The sequence below is a fragment of the Mustela nivalis genome (assembly GCF_964662115.1).
Source record: "Mustela nivalis genome assembly, chromosome: 1".
NCBI classification, from domain to species: domain Eukaryota; kingdom Metazoa; phylum Chordata; class Mammalia; order Carnivora; family Mustelidae; genus Mustela; species Mustela nivalis.
The window spans coordinates 78397123-78415615 of record NC_139020.1 but is presented as its reverse complement, the minus strand read 5'-3'; the positions used below and the strand labels follow the sequence as shown (position 1 = coordinate 78415615).

At 40.4% G+C, this 18493-nt stretch overlaps 1 protein-coding gene across 4 annotated transcripts in view; it reads right to left on the bottom strand.

Annotated features, from left to right (window-relative positions):
- Window positions 1-18493, bottom strand: part of ARHGEF26 (Rho guanine nucleotide exchange factor 26) — a 123845-nt gene that overhangs the window by 46313 nt on the left and 59039 nt on the right. For all 4 annotated transcript variants that reach the window (XM_082743312.1, XM_082743313.1, XM_082743315.1 and 1 more), the window contains 3 exons: window positions 10398-10550; window positions 8206-8335; window positions 4154-4228 (listed from right to left, as the gene is read on the bottom strand). In XM_082743312.1, coding sequence (XP_082599438.1) covers window positions 4154-4228; window positions 8206-8335; window positions 10398-10550 — 358 coding nt within the window. The remainder of the gene's footprint in view (window positions 1-4153; window positions 4229-8205; window positions 8336-10397; window positions 10551-18493) is intronic.

Below are 18493 nucleotides of genomic sequence, written 5' to 3'. Positions count from 1 at the left end.
TCCTTCTAAAAACTTGGACCCTGATATACCAAGTGTCACTCTCTAAAATAAATACTGGAAACTCCTACTTTCTTTTCTTTTCAACTAAAGCAAACAAGTAAAATTTCTGCATTTTAATTTTGAACAACAAATGCTCTATTTATACACTCTTTTTGTTGAAAGTACTGATTATTGTTCTCCCAGAATCTTTAAACCCCATCAGTAACCTTGACAGATGAAAAAGAAGTTAATTCCTGAGTTGGCTGTATTAGTGGTTTTAGCTACCATACACCACTAGGAGACTCGAGAAATAATTCTGATGTTCATAACTTGTGCTCAAGAGAGAGAAAGAAATGCAGAGAAACAAGTCACTAGATGGGCATTTCTTCACAGAGAGCCTTTTATATGTTTATAGTATCAGATTAAGGCAATTCACTGATCCATTACATTTTTGCCCGCCTTTCCTACAACTACCAGTGTCAAATCCAGTGAACAAGAGATGCCTGAAGGAATGTAGTGGTTTATTTTAACTGCGGTGTGAAATTCTTGAAAAACACTAAATATCATTCCTAGTTCAATTCAACAATTACTACAGCCTTCCTCTTTCCTCTTCTGTGTGAATTCTTTTTCAACTTCTCAGTAACAACCAAGTAAAATCTGACAAAATTTCTTCCAAGTCCAATGCTAGAAGTTCATTAGTAGCATCTCCTAAAGACCATCTACCTACCGCCTCCAGGAAGGCAGCACAGGATACGGGGTCCCGGAGAAGAGACCCACTGGTGGTGGGACCTAAGGTCACCTCACATTTGTCAGGCTGTTTCTTCACTTAGTGTTTCCCGAAGTGGGATGTACACACCACTGATGGGGCAAGAGGTGAATTTTAGCAGTTGACAGATTGTTATGGTTTCATTTTTGTATCCCTCCAATTCATATAGTGAAATCCTAAACCCCAAAGATGATGGTATTCAGAAGTGGGGTCTTTGGGAGGTGCTTTAAAAGTCATGAGGGTAGGGGCACCTGGGTGGCTCAGTTGTTAAGCGTCTGCCTTCAGCTCAGGTCATGAGCCCCACATTGGGCTCCCTGCTTAGCAGGAAGCCTGCTTCTCTCTCTCTTCCACTCCCCCTGCTTGTGTTCCCTCTCTCGCTGTGTCTCTGTCATATAAATAAATAAAATCTTTAAAAAAAAAAAAGGCATGAGGAGGATAGAGCCCTAATGATATGGTTAGTGCTATAAAAGAGGCTCTACCAAGCCCTCAGCCCCTTTACCGTAAGGCTACAAGAAGAAATCTGCCGCCCACCAGAAGACCCCTCACCCAACCTTGATCTTGGACTCTTCAACCACCAGGACTAGGAGAAATAAATTTCTGTTGCTTATAACACACCTGGTCTGTGGTATTTTGTTACAGCAGCCTGAATGAACTAAGACACAGATAAACTTACTTTTAATATAAAGATGTAAAGTAGGGGATGCGTGGGTGGCTCAGTGGGTTTAGCCGCTGCCTTTGGCTCAGGTCATGATCCCAGAGTCCTCGGATCCAGTCCCACATCGGGCTCCTTGCTGGGCAGGGAGCCTGCTTCTCCCTCTGCCTCTGCCTGCCTCTCTGCCTGCTTGTGCGCTCACTCGCTCTCTCTCTTTCTCTCTCTCTCTGACAAATAAATAAATAAATAAAGTCTTTAAAAAAAATGTATATTAGAGGGGCGCCTGGGTGGCTCAGTGGTTAAGCCGCTGCCTTCGGCTCAGGTCATGATCTCAGAGTCCTGGGATCGAGTCCCTCATCGGGCTCTCTGCTCGGCAGGGAGCCTGCTTCCTCCTCTCTCTCTCTGCCTGCCTCTCTACCTACTTGTGATTTCTCTCTGTCAAATAAATAAATAAAAAATCTTTAAAAAAAAAAATGTATATTAGAATAATAACTAGCTCACCAAACCCATGATTTTGTAGGTACTATTGGCAAGGATGAGAATACATAAAACAGAGTCACCTCAGAGTTGATCAAAAGTACAGGGGCACTGGGTGGCTCACTCGGTTAAGCAGCCGACTCTTGATTTCGGCTCGTGTCGTGATCTCAGGGTGTTGGGATTGAGTCCCCACACTGGGCTCCATGCTCAGCAAGGAGTCTGCAGGAGCATTCTCTCTCCCTCTCCCTCCGTCCCTACAACTCACTTTCAGTCTAAAATAAATAAATAAGTCTTGAAAGAAAGAAAGAGAGAAAGAAAGAAAAACTACCTCACAGAAACTGGCACAAAAATGTACCAGACTTGGGGCACCTGGGTGGCTCAGTGGATTAAGCCTCTGCCTTCAGCTCACGTCATGATCTCAGAGTCCTGTGATCGAGTCCCACATCGGGCTCTCTGCTTCCCCCTCTCTCTCTGTCTCTATGCCTACTTGTGATCTCTCTGTCAAATAAATAAATAAAATCTTAAAAAAAAAAAAAAAATAGAAGTGCCAGACTTGAAGGTGGTATGGTAGCTACAAGTGGTTTGGGAAACTTCTGGCACTACCACTGTCTCTGCCCCGCTTTGCCTAGCTCACACATTATCTTCATTGACTCCTACACCTACTGCTTGCTCTCAGCTCAACATTTCTATTGGCATTGAAATGCTCCCCCGTTTTCTCTAATCTTTGGACAAACAAAAAGGCATTCCCACACTTCCTTCCAGCTGCAGCTCTCTCTCTCCATGCACAGCCCCAGTGCTGAAGCAGCAGCTACATTTGCTGGCCAGCAGCATCTCCACATCTCCCACTCGTTCCTCAACACGCGGCAATCCAGCTTCCACGCCCACCAGCGCCAGGACACAATTTGCCTGATGATATACCCATAAATACTTGACTCATTTTTCACTTTATCTTACAGGAGCACTCAACCAAGCTGACCGTCCTTCCACCAAATCATCTGCCATTCGCCAGGCCATTATGGTTTTCCTCCTTCTTTGGTATGTTTTGTTTTTTAAGTCTTCTCTCTAGGTACCTTTCCCCTAAACAAGATGAATGGTGGTGGTGGTCTTCATGGTTGTGTCCCAGACTCACTACTCTTCTTACTTTATACACTCTTTCTGGGTGATCTCATCTCCTCTCCCGGCTTCAGAAATCATCACATGCCCATGATTCCCAAATCCATGTCTCCAATTCCAGTCTCTCCAATGAGCTCCTGGCCTGTTTATTCAGCCAACTTGAATATTCTATACTTTGATAGAATTTTTTTTAACTTTTATTGTCACATATCCAAAATGGAACCCATCAACTTCTCCCTATATTTCTATTGTGAAGGTAAATAAGAGCATCCATCTAGCTGCCCAAGCCAGCAACCATACTCCTTGACTCCTTGATATTCCATGATCTTAAATACATTTACCCAATCAATCTTTGTGCCCACCTCCCCAATATTATACATCGCTTCTCTACAGCCTACTATACATCCATAAAGGCCACTGTCACCTCTAGCCTAATCAATACAAAAGCCTCAAAATGGTCCCACCCCTACTGCCACCATTATAACACATGAATTTATACCTTCTGCATCGTCGTCGTAAGACAAGGTCCACACTTCCCTAACATTGGCTCCCCAGTATTGTTTCCTAGACTGGGCTCTATAACCGCATGTCAGTTCTTCAAATGCCCAAGTATTTTTCTTGCCTTTGGGTTTCTACACATACTCAAGACACTCTTTTCCCCACCAAGCCCTGGTTCAGAGCTCAGCTTGCTTTAGGTTTCAGCTAAAACATCACTATGTCCTTCCCTACCGTGTCACTCCCCATTCTTTATTGTAATTCCTACTTAACACCTGCTTTCCCCTTTACACAGCACACTGCATGAGGACATTAACCACAACTGTCTTACGTCTAGTCTACATCACCATATTTTCAGGGGTTGGCATCATGCCTGGCACAGTAGTTGATACTCAGTAAACAGCTGTTTAATGAATGAAAGAATGAATAAACGACTACCCAGACAACAAAAGAAAATGAGATCTCTATTGGCCCTTATAGCAAGACCGTGTAAAATAATAAAAATACTCACTTCATTTGAGAACAGCAAACATTATTTTGTTTCTCAGCTCCCTAAAGAATGCCATGTGAATGGCTTTGAGAACTCTCAATGCTCAGCATCAAACCCAGATGTGTGCTCTTCTGAGAAACTGAAGGATTTACTGAGGGACAAGGTAGATTTCAATAGTTACCTTGCTCACTTCCTTTAGGGCTCTTTTGCAGACCTCATACTTTGGAGAGTCCTTCGGTGTTTTCTGACAGATAGTCTGCAGTGAAGTAAATAAAAAGAAAATATCAATTTATTTTATTAAGTAAAATAAAATCAAGGTCCAGCCACAACCTCTTAGCAAACTTAACAATGCTGAACATGACATTATGGAAGACTATAAAGATTACATTAAAATCTGATGACAAAACTAGGAAACAGTCTTTAAATGCACAGGATCTAAGTAAATCCAGGGAATGATTACATAAGAGAATGGACTTCAGAGGTGGAGGAACCAGGTTTCAAATCCAAGTTCTGTCCCTTACTAGCTATTTGACAGTGGGCAAGTCACCAACCCTACCTCTAGAAGACTCAGTTTCCTCATCTGTAAAATGCGAATAAAGCCAACTATGTCACAATGCTATTGCCAGGATTAAATGACAATACACATACAGCTCTTTATGAGTGCCTATCATACAGTAGACCCTCAATGAATGGTAAAACTAATTATTACCATCGTCATCATTACTCAAAGTAACTATGTTTGTAGATACTATCACTGAATAAAAAGATAAAGAAAAACAGGCTGCTGGATCTTCTCTTTCTCTTGATATAGCTATACTGCAATTTTTGTGATGCTAAAATTGACTTCAAAGAGGGCTAATTCAAGGTAAATGGGAATACAAATAATCTTTGAAACCATATCCATTCAAAGCCAATGGAATCATTTCAATTGTTAAAAATGTTCATCTCAACACGTTTAACTAACTCTCCAAATGAAGCAAAATTGAAGAGATGATGTTTTAAGTACATTTAGATTCTGCCCAGGTGGCCAGATTCTCACATTTGCGGAAACTGATTACAGCAATAGGAATCAAACAGAGATGGAAGGTAAGTTTGGAACTGGTACCTTAAATGTACGTGAGTACCAGACATACAAAGCTGGAAGTCAGGTGTCAGGATTATTACATAATGCTATGTGAGAAGCAGAGTGTCCCACCTGTGGACTTTTGTCAATGGTTCTCACATTTTTTATTATGACCCACTGTAAGAAATCCATTTACATTAGCAACCAGGACATGTGAACATAAAAATGAAAAAAGGTCTTTTATAAAATATTTAATCACATTATGAACTGTGATCACATTCCATACATTCTATTCTATTTCACTTTTTAAAATATTATATTTATTTATTTGAGAGAAAGAGACACAGATAGCAGTAGAGATAGTGAGAGAGCAGAACCAGGGAGGAAAGGGAGAAGCAGGCTCCCCAATGAGCTAAAGGCAGACGCTCAAAGGACTGAGCCACCCAGGTGTCCCTCTGTTCCACTTTTTAAATAAATACTGGTTATGGTTCAAAAATCAATTTCATGACCCACTAATGTGTACAGAAGCAGTATGAAAAATACTGGTTTATGTCCCTAAAAGCTGGCATCCTGAGTCCTAAGCTGTCTTTGCACACTTCAATTTTATGTAAAATTTTGTGTCTACTGAATTTTCTAGGGAGAATGACTCTAGCTTTATTCACAATCTCAGAAGGGTCTCTGACCCAAAAGACTTCTGAGCCCACTGGCCATTCACAGCATTAACCTCCAACATGGTAAAACACAGTATGTTAGATTCTATGAGTCCCAATCTATTCAAGCAATTTTCTCAAACTTAAACAGAGAAAATACAGAAGGTTGAGAGATCACAGCATAAACAGAATCTAAAGAAATGTGGCTAAAATACATTATCAGAAGAAAAAGAACCTTAAACATTCATAACATTGCAAGAAATGTACCCATTTCTCATTTTTTAAAAATAGCAAAATTTGAAATATTTCTCTAGATCAAAGTTTCATATTTTTATGAAAATGTTAGAAATCTCATAAAATAAAACTTTTTTAATGACATTTTACTGCTGATAAAATTTTATGGAAGAAAGTACAGTAGCTGCTCCTCAAATGTATCTTTGAAAAACTCACCATATTTACATGACTCAGGACAAGCCTGAACACTACATACATGAATTTAGTTAAGAAACACTGATTGCCTATTACTGTCAGGCTTAACATTTACTACTTCATTCATTTCCATGCCAATCCCTCCAGAACTTATTACACTTATGCTTCAGATGAAATTAGGCAGTTTTCCAGCGATCATACTGTAAGTGGGAGAGCCAGAATTTGTGCCCAGATCTGTCTTTCTCCAAAAGCCACATGGTTTCTCGCACACCAAGTTTACCTTATCAGAGTCCCTTCTCTCAAGGTGCTGTGAGTGTTCAGATGGGGAAAAAGACAATCTGCTCAGAAGGGCAATGAGGAAGGCTTCGTGAAAGAAGGATCATTAGAACTAGTGCCTGAAAGACATGCTTGTTTTAGTCACAAAGCTGAGAAGTGACAGCCAACAACAATGTAAAGATGCAGAGTGGGAAAGTCAGGGAACGAGTGTGGAGGGAACCTACAAATAATCCTTTTTTAAGCCAAAATTTGGTTTTGATAACTTGGCTGCATTCCATCCTTAAACATGAGAAATGTGATTAAAAATATATATATATCAGGGCACCTGGGTGGTTCAGTGGGTTAAAGCCTCTGCCTTCGGCTCAGGTCATGATCTCAGGGTCCTGGGATTGAGCCCCACATCAGGCTCTCTGCTTCCCCCTCTCTCTCTGCCTGTCTCTATGCCTACTTGTAATCTCTGTCAAACAAATAAAATTAAAAAAAAAAAATCAGAGAAATAAGTTTTCAAAATTCTGCAAGTTTCCCAATATTAGCAAGGAGAGAAGTTCCAAAATCACAAAGGAAACGCAGGAAGGTAGTAAATTGAGATGAAGCTGGAGAGCAGCGGGGTGCTGGGAATCCTGAAACAACCAGCCCCCCACCCCCAACCAGCCAGCAGAGCCAACAAAGTGACTGGGATCACATGCTTTTACTCATGGCAAAATGTCAGTGCTTTAAGGAAATCTTTGTGAATTTATAACGGAATATGGAAAATGGAATTTATCTTGTAACTTTACTCAATCATAATTCTTTGCTGTATTTTTATCCTGTGTTTTGACATGCAAAACTCAAATACATTTAAAACTGACATTTACATCACGATCCAATTTTAAAGTAAAACTACGGCAAAATATTTTAACTTGATCAAAAAGACACAATTTGGCCCACCAGCCGGATGGGAGCTGTGCCGGGCCACCTGGTTCTTCTCTCAGTCTTTGCTGCTGTGGGCTGTCCTCCCAGCTGCATTTCAGACCAGACAGTCTCTACTCGACGCCCCCAGGCAGGTCTTGCCACCATTCAAAATCAAATCCCTGTTTTCTTCATGAATGTTTCCTAAAATAAGGACACTGGCCTTTCCTCCTCCTTTGTACAATAAAAAATGAGGGCAAGTGCATGTCTTCTTCTTCTTTTTTTTTTTAAGATTTTTATTTATTCATTTGACAGAGACACACAGCAAGAGAGGGTACACAAGCGGGGGGGGGGGGGGGAGCAGGGGTGACGGGTAGGAGGGAAAAGCAGGCTTCCTGCCAAGCAGGGAGCAGATGCGGGGCTGGATCCCAGGACCCCAAGATCATGACCTGAGCCAAAGGCAGAGGCTCAACGACTGAGCCACCCTTTCTAGTGCTTAAGTGTGTCTCATCCCCACATACAGCAGAAGCACCACAGCCTCTGGGAACCCTCCAGGGAAGGGATCTTGGTGATCAATCTGAGAAAAGTGAAGATGTTAAGTGACTTGCTCAAGCTCACATGCCTAGTGGCTCAGCTGGAAACAGAATCCAAGCCCCTTGTCTTCAATAAACTGATATCTTTCCCATTTCAAAAAATGTTAAGTGAGTGATATAATCTGAAATCTTCAGAGTGCCCACACAAGCCTAAGTTGAAGGTAATTTCCAAAGATATCAGACACAGTGAGACTTTCCAACACTTACATTTAGTTGGAGGAATTTGAAGAAGAGCTATAGTACATTGATTTAAGTGAAGTAAGAATAATTTTCTTAACCAGATTGATAGCAGCACAGCTACCCATAGAGGAAGAGCCATTAGGTCATGTCTTACGTCCATGAGCAGGGGCAGGCGAGTCACCCTCTGCATGGGGAGAATGAGGAAGGAGATCATGGGTAAGTTCCTGCAGTCTTCGTGGGACTCAATTCGTGACAGTACTTCCTTAAAAGATGGGTTAGTGGCTCTGAAAAGAAACAAAGAAAGAAGAAACTCAAAATACTTCCTCCTCAAGTTAAGAAGTAAAAACATATCCCAGGCCTACCTCAAAGATATGGTGGATCTGGTTCCAGACCACTACGATAAAGCAAATATTGCAATAAAGCCAGTCAAAAGAATTTTTGGTTTCCCAGTGTGTATAAAAGTCATGTAGTCTATTAAATATGCAAGAGCATTGTGTCTTAAAAATAATGCACATACCTTAATTAAAACATGCTTTATGACTAAAAAATGCTAACCATCACTTGAGCTCTCAGTGAGTCGTAATCATTGACCACAGATCACTGTAACAACTACAATAATAAAGAAAATGTCTGAAATATTGTGAAAAGTACTAAAATGTGACAGGGACACCAAGTGAGTAAACATTGTTGGAAAAATGGCGCCGACAGACTAGTTCGACGCAGGGTTGCCACAACCTTCTGTTAAAAGTGAGGTAAGTGAAGCACAATGAAACTAGGTATGCCTGTATAAAATGTTCTGATAAATTCATATACTGGATCTTTTAATATATAAATCAACAAACAATGACATAGACACAGATGGCTTGTTTACCTTTTATAGTAACGACTGGATATAAGATAGGCAATGAAGATATCAACATGAACAATGAAAAACATATGAGCTACAAATTTACAGAAGTGGGAAGTAAATGAATGAAGAGGCAATGGTATCGAGTTACAAGAGTACCTACTCACCATTCCTAAATCCGGAAAAATAAAGTGAAAACAAAATGAAATTTAGCTCTAACTCAAAGCTTTGTTTTCAAACATATAATTTGCATCTTCTACAGTTACCAGTGATTCCGGAACGGGTGTGGGATTAAGAAAAGCAAGGGGTGAATTTATGCCGCTAAGAACATCTGGCAACATCTAGAAACATCCTTGGTTGTCACAACTGGAGTGAGGGGCATCTCGTGCACAGAGGCCAGAGATGCTATCAAACCTGCTACAAAGCACAGGACAGCACCCACAGCAAAGGCTTATCCAGACCAAATGTCAACAGTGCCAACAACACTGGTTTTGCACTTAAAAACCTCATTCGGGGTTGCCCGCTGTTGGTTTTCCCCCCTGCCCACACAAGAGTTTCATGAGGTTGTGGAGAGAGAAGAAGGGGCACAATCAGCCCTTCCCAAAGACTTGGAAACTTCAGTGCACTGTTTCTCTCTGCAACAACCCCAATCCCTCCACAGGGGCTCACACATTGCGTAGCAGCTGACCAGAGCTCCAGGCTGTGGTGGTAAATGTCACAGCCCACTGGGGCGGGGGTGGGGAGGGTGATTGATAATAGCTTTCAGCCCCCAAGCTGAGTTAATGGCAATGCACACTGTGCTAGAGAACAGAGAGCTATGTGAGATAAGCAGGGTCTTCTGAAATAAAACAAGACATTACAGACAATCACTGAGTTTTAAGGCTAAAGCCATACACATCACATCAAAACTCTCAGTAACCTAAATAGGACAAAGGGAAAAAGGTGAGGAAGGATTTTTAAAGCATCATTTTCACAAATTAAAGTCTTTAAGAACATTTGATTCTTTTGCTTTCCTTCAGACCTTCCCTTCTCTCTTCACTTCTAAGTACCCAGAATGGGAAAATCAGCAATTCCTATTAAAAAAAAATTAATGGAGTTGTCACCTGAATGAAGGAAGATTAGAAGAGCAGAGAATCTGGATCCTAGCCACTAGTTCAACTCAAATACTCTCTTGGCCTCAGGCAAATTACACAATGGCCAGTTAATGGCTTGGAAAACGGAAGTTTTAGAATAATGGTCACTCTGTGTCTTACAGTAATTTAAAACAACAACAAGGAAAACAGTAACAGAAGCCATAATTTCATAATTGCTTTAGAGAGAAAGTTGTCCACAGACTAGATATTTCTATTCAAACACCCTCACCCTGAAAGCAGTATTGGGAAACAGCTTATCAGAAGGCATTTCTAAATACGATGTAAGAGATCAATTAATTTCAATCAATGTGACCTAATTAAAACGAGGTTAGGCTATTCACCGTAACGTTCAATAACATCTCTTACAACAATTTCTGTAGTGTGCGTTGCTGGTAGACTTCGTTTGTGCAGTACTTCACATATGGGTCAAATGTGGAGGCTGTGTGCTTTTCCACAATGTCACTTATGTCATCTATGAAGATATTACTCTGATGTCTTGCTTCCAACTCTGTAAAGAATCTGGAAAAACAAAGAAAAGCATTTACGTTTTCTTACATACACTTGAAGAAAATGAAAGACCATTCTCATGTAATGTAATTATACACAGGATTTGAAAGTACCAGGAGTACACAATACCAACTCGAAGAGATAACAAGAAAAAAACTATAAAGATTGTCTAAATTCAAATCTATCATATTAACATCTTATTATTTCAAGTGTTCAACTGAAAATACTGATAACAGGTACTTCTGTGCTATCAGATATATTTTAGAATGTACAGATTTCACTCTTTTTCCAAGAATTTCCTAGATACTGGAGGGGGTGCAGTCATGTTTCCATATTTGATTGTATTGAAAAGCCTATGAGCAAAATATCTAAATAAGTACTGAAAAAACAAGTCAGAGGGGCAACTGAGTGGCTCAGGCAGTTAAGTGCCCAACTGTTGATTTCGGTTCGGATCATGATCTCACAGTCTTGAGATAGAGTCCTGTGTCTGGCTCCATGCTACTGAGCATGGAGCCTGCCTAAGATTCTCTCTCTCTTGGGCGCCTGGGTGGCTCAGTGGGTTAAAGCCTCTGCCTTCAGCTCAGGTCATGATCCCGGGGTCCTGGGATCGAGCCCCACATTGGGCTGTCTGCTCCGTGGGGAGCCTGCTTCCTCTTCGCTCTTTCTCTGCCTGCCTCTCTCTACTTGTGATCTCTATCGATCAAATAAATAAATAAAATCTTTAAATAAAAAAAAAAAAAGATTCTCTCTCTCCCTCTCCCACTTCCCCTCTCCTGCTTAATCACGATCTCTCTCTCTCAAAAAAAGAAAAAAAAAGTCTGAAATAAACCTAATTCTGCATCTTTTCTCTGAAAATAATCATATTATTTTATATCTAATAATATGCTGATATTTAACTGTATTCAGAAATTATTAAGATCACATTTTAGAATTGCCAGATTTGGGGTATATTTATATCTATCTATCTGGCGTCCAGTCCAGTGAAAATTAAATTTCAGATAAATGAATTATTTTGTAGTACATGATATGTGCAAAAATAGTAAATGGGACGTCTTGAGCAAGCACCCTGTATTTTATCTAGCAACCCTGGAGGGCAGCCAATTTTAACATCAAAATCAGATATTTGAAATAAGTTTCCACCCAGAGCATTGCTGCTCAAAATTGCAGTCCACAGACCAGGCATCTAAGAGCTTACTAGAAATGCAGAATCTCACCACCCATGTCCATCCCACTAGTCCGAACCTGCATTTTATCAAGATCTTCAGATAATTCAAATACACAGTAAAAATTGAGATGAAACTCCCTAGATCCCATTTACTGTCCATGTTTGGAGGGATAGGAAAATCTGTTAGAAAACACTTTTACCATGTGGCCAAAGCACCTTCCAAAAAAAGTCTAATGAAAGTGAAATTAACAGTGATTTCTAATTTTGACCTCTGGAATAGTCATACAAGAGAAATTTAGTTTTCTTTTTTAACTTAATTTAATTTTATTCTATTTTATTTTATTTATCTGAGAGCAAGAGAAAGAAAGCATATGAGGAGGAAGAGGGGTAGGGGGAGAAGCACACTCCCCACTGAGCAGGAAGCCCAAGGCAGGGTTCAATCCCAGCACCCCACCCCCATCATGACCTGAGCTGAAGGCAGAGGCTTAACTGAGGAAGCCACCCAGGCGCCCCATGAGAAATTTAGTTTTCAGTAACCTTTTTAGCATTCATCACATCATCACTCCTAACTAGTTTGCTGGGTGGATTCCAAATAAAAACTCAAGGCTGACAGCGAATCAGACAACAGAAATTTTCACTAGATGAGTAACAGTAAATATGAGCTAACATCTTCTCACGTTTACGTCTCAGTTATTTTCTTTTTTTTTTTTTTAAAGATTTTATTTATTTATTTGTAAGAGAGAGAGAGAGAGTGAGAGCGAGCACAGGCAGACAGAGTGGAAGGCAGAGTCAGAGGGAGAAGCAGGCTCCCTGCGGAGCAAGTAACCCGATGTGGGACTCGATCCCAGGACGCTGGGATCATGACCTGAGCCGAAGGCAGCTGCTTAACCAACTGAGCCACCCAGGCGTCCCTCGTCTCAGTTATTTTCAAAAAATATCCTGACACTCAGCAATAAAACAATCTAGATTTTAAGAGGTTTTGATTTCACATATTTACATGTACATTAAACACAATGCAGTATAAACTATTAGTTTGTCATCATTACCAATTTTATTTTTTAGCATTTCCATAGGATCTTAAAAGATGAAGAAATACACCTTAACTCCGAGAAAAGTAAAATTATTTATGCTCAGACAAAGTATAGAATATTTTTTATTTCCTTTAAGGAGGATTTAGGGAAAATAATAAGTAGGACTCCTATCCATAGATTGTCATCGGCCTAATTATCCAAGCCCTTTGTTGAAAAGAGCAAAAGAAAAAACTTAAAGCACACTTGGCTGGGTTATTTGGCTTTCCTTCCAAAGGTATCAGGGTTAATATGCACAATTCCTAAATAGAAATACCAAATTATGTTCCAAAACAACTTCATATCACTTTGTCAAGGCTAAGTATATTAACATTCACGTAAAATATCAAATGCTCTCCTAAAAGTTTCAGCAATTGCAAAAACAACCTACTCTAAACCTCTGTTTGCTAAAGGATGTTTAAAAGCCATTTCTTAAAAGATATTTTCTATAAAGACGGGTTCCTGACTTCAAGAAATCCGTGTTATATTGTAAAGGTAAGGACGATAAACATAGAGGATATAGTGGGGGGTTTGAGGGGTAGGGAAGGAAAAAATGAAACAAGATGGGATCGGGAAGGAGACAAACCATAAGAGACTCTTAATCTCACAAAACAAACTGAGGTTGCTGGGTGGAGGGGGGGTCTGGAGAGGGTGATGGAGTTATGGACACTGGGGAGGGTATGTGCTATGGTGAGTGCTGTGAAATGTGTAAGACTGATGATTCACAGACCTGTACCCCTGGGGCAAATAATACATTATATGTTAATAAAAATAATTAAAAAAAAAAAAAAAGAAAGACAACATGTTTGCATACAACCACATGTTGGAACATATGTGCCTAAGGGTGGTGGCGTCAGTATCTTTTTTTAAATTACATGAACTATGTATGTTTTTAATTGGGGTAAAATATATGTAACAAAATTTGCCATTTTAACCATTTTTAATTCAATGGCATTAATTATATTCGTAATGTTGTACAACTTTCACCACTATTCCCAAAATATTTTCATCACGTCCAACAGAAATGTTATACCCTTTACGTAATAATGCTCCATTTCTGTTCTCCTCAGCCTCTAATCACTTCTTTTTGGTGGGGAGTTGGGGGGCTGAGAGGGAAGGGGATTGAGAATCCCAAGCAGGTTCCACAGCCAGTATGGAGCCCAACATTAACATGGGGCTCAATCTCACAACGCTGAGATCATGGCCTGAGCTGAAATTAAGTGTCAGACACAATCAACTGAGCCACCCAGGTGCCTTCTGACTACTTCCAATCTACTTTCTATCTCTATAAATTTGCCTCCTCAATATATCTCATATATGTGGAATCATAAGTTATTTGTGCCTTTTGTCTGGCTTATTACATTTAGTGGGTAATGTTTTCTAGGTTAATCCATGCTGAGATATATAACAGAACTTTATTCCCTTTATGGCTGAATAATACTCTATTGTGTATGTATATCATATTAAACTTATCCATTCATCAGCTGATGGACACTTACACTGTTTCTACCCTTTGGCCATTGTGGATAAATGATTCTGCTATGAACATTTGCACACAAGCATCCGTCTGAGTCCTTGTTTCCAAGTCTTTGGAGCCATATACCTAGAGGTGGAACTTTAACCTCACTGACTCTGCCAAAAATAGTATATACCCGGAAGTGATAGTATAATACCAAGAATCAGTACAGAAGAAACTGAGCTATAAGCCAAGAAGAGATTATTTCATTAAGTGAAAGTTGAATAGAAAATGATCCTTTCCTTCCCAGCACGCATAGATGAGTAGCCCATGGGAAGCATGGCACCCGTTAATTACAATACAAGACCTATAACAGAGGCATCCAGTGAAAAGTCCAGAGGGCTGGTGACTGATAGCGAGGAAAGGTATGAGGATGGCTTTAGGGGGAGCAAAGGGGCAGGGGAAACAATGTAGCTACAGGCACGAATCGGGAAACTGGCATTCAGTGGGGCTGAGATGTTGACCACAGGAGGACCAAAGGCAGAGAATGAGGACTGAAAAGTAGGTCAGCGTCAGACTGCAAAGGCTTGACTGTGTGCTGAGGAGCTTGTCTTCATCTGTGTACAATGAGAACCACTAGAGGTGATGAAGACAACTAATTATTCGATCAGAGAATTCTGAGGGCAGAGAAGGGATGGAGTCCAAGTGGGGAGAGGACAGAACACAAGCAGGCCAACAAAATGGCTAATGTGCACATCGAGCCTGGTAGTGGGGGTGGGGGAGTGTGGGAAGACACAGAGTGGGGTAACAATTTGGAGGAAAAGTTCACAAAACAACAACAACAACAAAAATCATCAGATGGGAAGTCAAGAAGATGCTGGGGTTTCTATTCAAGATTTCCAGCTGAGCAGCAAGGGGGGCCATTGATCACAAAGATAGGGATTTAGGAGTGAGGGAATGTGAGAAGGAACAGTTTAATTTTGCCTTGGACACATCAAAAGGACAGCTAGAAAATACATGTCTGTGAGAATTCAGAGCCACAGGAGTTCTATCTAGGTAGTACGTGGTCAGGATTAGTTCACTTTTAGCTAGTTTTCATATAAATGCAAAATATTTGTTCATTATTTTAACTCCACGTGTCTTTCAGGAAAATGTTCAAAGAAAACTGAAAAAAATAAGAAACCATTCATAAGGTCATTACCATGTAAATCTAAGAAAAGAATGTTTCAGAGGCAAATATTCCTAATCCGTTTCTTGTCTTTAACTAACTATTATAGTCTGAAGGAATGCAACTACATAACCAAAAACAACAGTAAGTTGGCTTTTCCCAATGAAAAGGAAAATTCATTTATCACAGTAAAAGCCTTGCCAAAGTACAAGATTAAAAACAAAGCACTAATGAAATATGTGTTTATGCTACTTACTTCAGTATAATATAAACCAAGCCACCCATCTTTTATTTTGACATTAGCATAATTAAGACATAATTTAAAGCTTCCTATGTGAAATTATCTACTGGTTATTTTGGCAAATTTGCATATTTTACTAAGTGAGCTGAGCTACAAAAATACCAAAAAAGTTATTATTGAAGAATGAGATATTATTTCAATAACCAAAGATTCTGGAGATCCAAATCAAACCTGAGTAACAGCATTCTGGTTCCCTCAATGAAATTTAAATGAGTTCGTGAAGTAATTTGGCTTATTTGAAGGACAACATTTTAATGGAAATATATTTCAGTACTGTGAATGTTTGTTTTGTTTTCTGGGACAATACTTCATTATTTCATTTCTGTAGCATTACCAAGATGATCATGTTTTATAAACAATGTTACACAATCTTTTGCTCTTTCTTTTTTCTCCCCAAAATTCTATTCTCATCATTAAAGTCTAGATTTTGAGAAACCTCTAAGGTACCAGAAGAGGCTTCCTGGAAACAGTACCTCCTAACCAGAAACCCAAGTTAGCCCTTTTTGACTGTTGTCTCAAGGGCACAGCACTATCACACCCATGTTTCAGATGATTGCGACCTGCCCATGTAGCTCCCCAGTTGTGCAGAGAATGGTCAGACACCAAGGACACCACGGTGGCGTCTCAGGAGTTGGAACTTCAAGATGACTTAAAGCAAGTCTATGGTAGAAAAGCTTAATCATAGCCTGTATTCTTTTTCCTCTAAGACTTCCTAGACTTCCTTCTAAGACTTCTTTGCATATTCTCAAGGCTTTCTGTGGCTGCTTTAGCAAGTGATGGTCTTAAATGCAGAACTGCATTGTGGGGTAAAAACAAAGTCACCAATGAGGTAGCTGTTTCTGATATAATTGGCACATGTCCTTTTGTTAGTTTCCCCTTCTTCCTTCTGTAATGGGTAGAAAAGACAAATTTGAGCTATACATATACTCAATACCTTATTAACAGCCATCATTAAGAATTAAGAATTAAGCTCATTGGCACTGTGACTGGCATGTCAAACGGGAGTATTCCTGATAGCTCTTGAGGACTGTAGGGTAAATCTACCAATATATAGAGGAATTAAACAGACAACAAATGTGATTCAATCAGTTAACCAGCGAAATCTCCTCACACGTGTCTAGCTTAAGGTGACAGGCTGCGGTAGACATCAAGGAGCAAACCGTCGATACGTATGATTACCAAGCCCAGTGCTACATGCTTGCGATATACCGCCTCATTTTAAATTTAGTCTTCAAGCCTACTTCCTGAGATGACTATTAGACCCATTTTAGAGATGACAAAACCAAGGCTAAGAGCGCTTAAGTCAAAACTCAAAACATCTGAGCCTCCATCTGAACCAGAGTCATGGCTTTCCCGAGTCCAGCGCCCGTGCTCAAACCACCCCTACCACTTCTGCGAACAGATGCCCACTGAGCTTGCCCCTGAGCACCGCCCATCCTTCAGTCTAGACAGCCAGCAAAAAGACTTACAGCTGGAGCTGAGAAAGCACTAAAGTATTTTCCAAGAAGACCGTCAGCTGTTGAATCATCTCAGCACATAAATCGCACACATCAGCGTAGTCAGGACTCCCTCCACCCCTGTGGATTTATGCTGTGGCCAGATCCACAGGACAGTGGAAGAGCTGTGGGCCACCCCAGGGGCAGCCTCCAGGAGAGACCACCAGGAAGGCCACAGCTAGTGATGTGTTCTGGTCCTGCCTGTTGCACCAGAAGCAAACACTGGTTTACAGGTGCCCTGCAAAACTCAGAGTCATTCATTTCTTGCCCCCCTGTGCCCAGCTGCGCTCCACTTTCCCTACCAAACCCTGGCTCAATCTTTCAAGTCTCGGATTAAATTCCATCTCCTTCAAGAAGTTTTCCCTGGCCCTCTGGGCTGGGTCATTCCACGTCTTTATAAACACCTACTTCTCCTTTGGTATCACTACTATCATCGTAACTAATTATATTATGATTGTGTTTATGTTTGTCTCTCTTAGCAAGGTCTAGAGGACAGGGACCATGTGTTCTTTGTTCAAGTACTGACCCTAACCATTGTATGACCAAAAAACCTGGCCACAGTACCTGAAACATATTAATCAAATATGTGATGTGACAAATCAAATTTGTGTTTGAAATAGAAAATTAAAGATAAAACATGTTCAAGTAATTTTGTTTTATGGGTCTTTTACCAAACATGTAACACCCACAAATTGGTCAGTCTCTACTTTGCTTTACTCACTGATAAATCAAGTGAACGAGGTTTTTTTTTTTTTTTTTTTTTTAAACTAACGACTGGATTCATAGAACAATGCCAGGTACAGTGAGGGTCACCAGCTGATGAAGACACACACACCTTTTTACAGTTCTGTCAAGTAGGGTCACCAAAATGAGACCAGGTGCAGTCCAAGTCTGTTCAGTGCCAGCCACACTCTAAAAAACCTGCCAGACCAGCCCCTCCCCCTACCCAATTTAGAGAGGATTCTAGTTGGTCTAAGAAGCACTCCGCACTCTAGCGGGAGAGCCCAGAAAGTAGGGATCTGGTTATAATCACCGCTGTCCTGTGCCCTTCCTGGAATGGCATCCTTTCAAGGTACTTTTCCTTCATTAATATCCATCTGCCCAGAAAGCAAACTCAAATCATTCTTGGACTACAACCTCACTTGAATAAGCTGTCAATCGAAACAGCTGCTGTCTCCCACCAGAGAGGGTCATATTCACTTGGGCTGGAGACATGTAACATACCAGGCAGGTTTCACACGTCTAAGTTGTTGTTATATAATAAAATATCTCCACTAAACAAAGAAATATTCCAGATAAGTA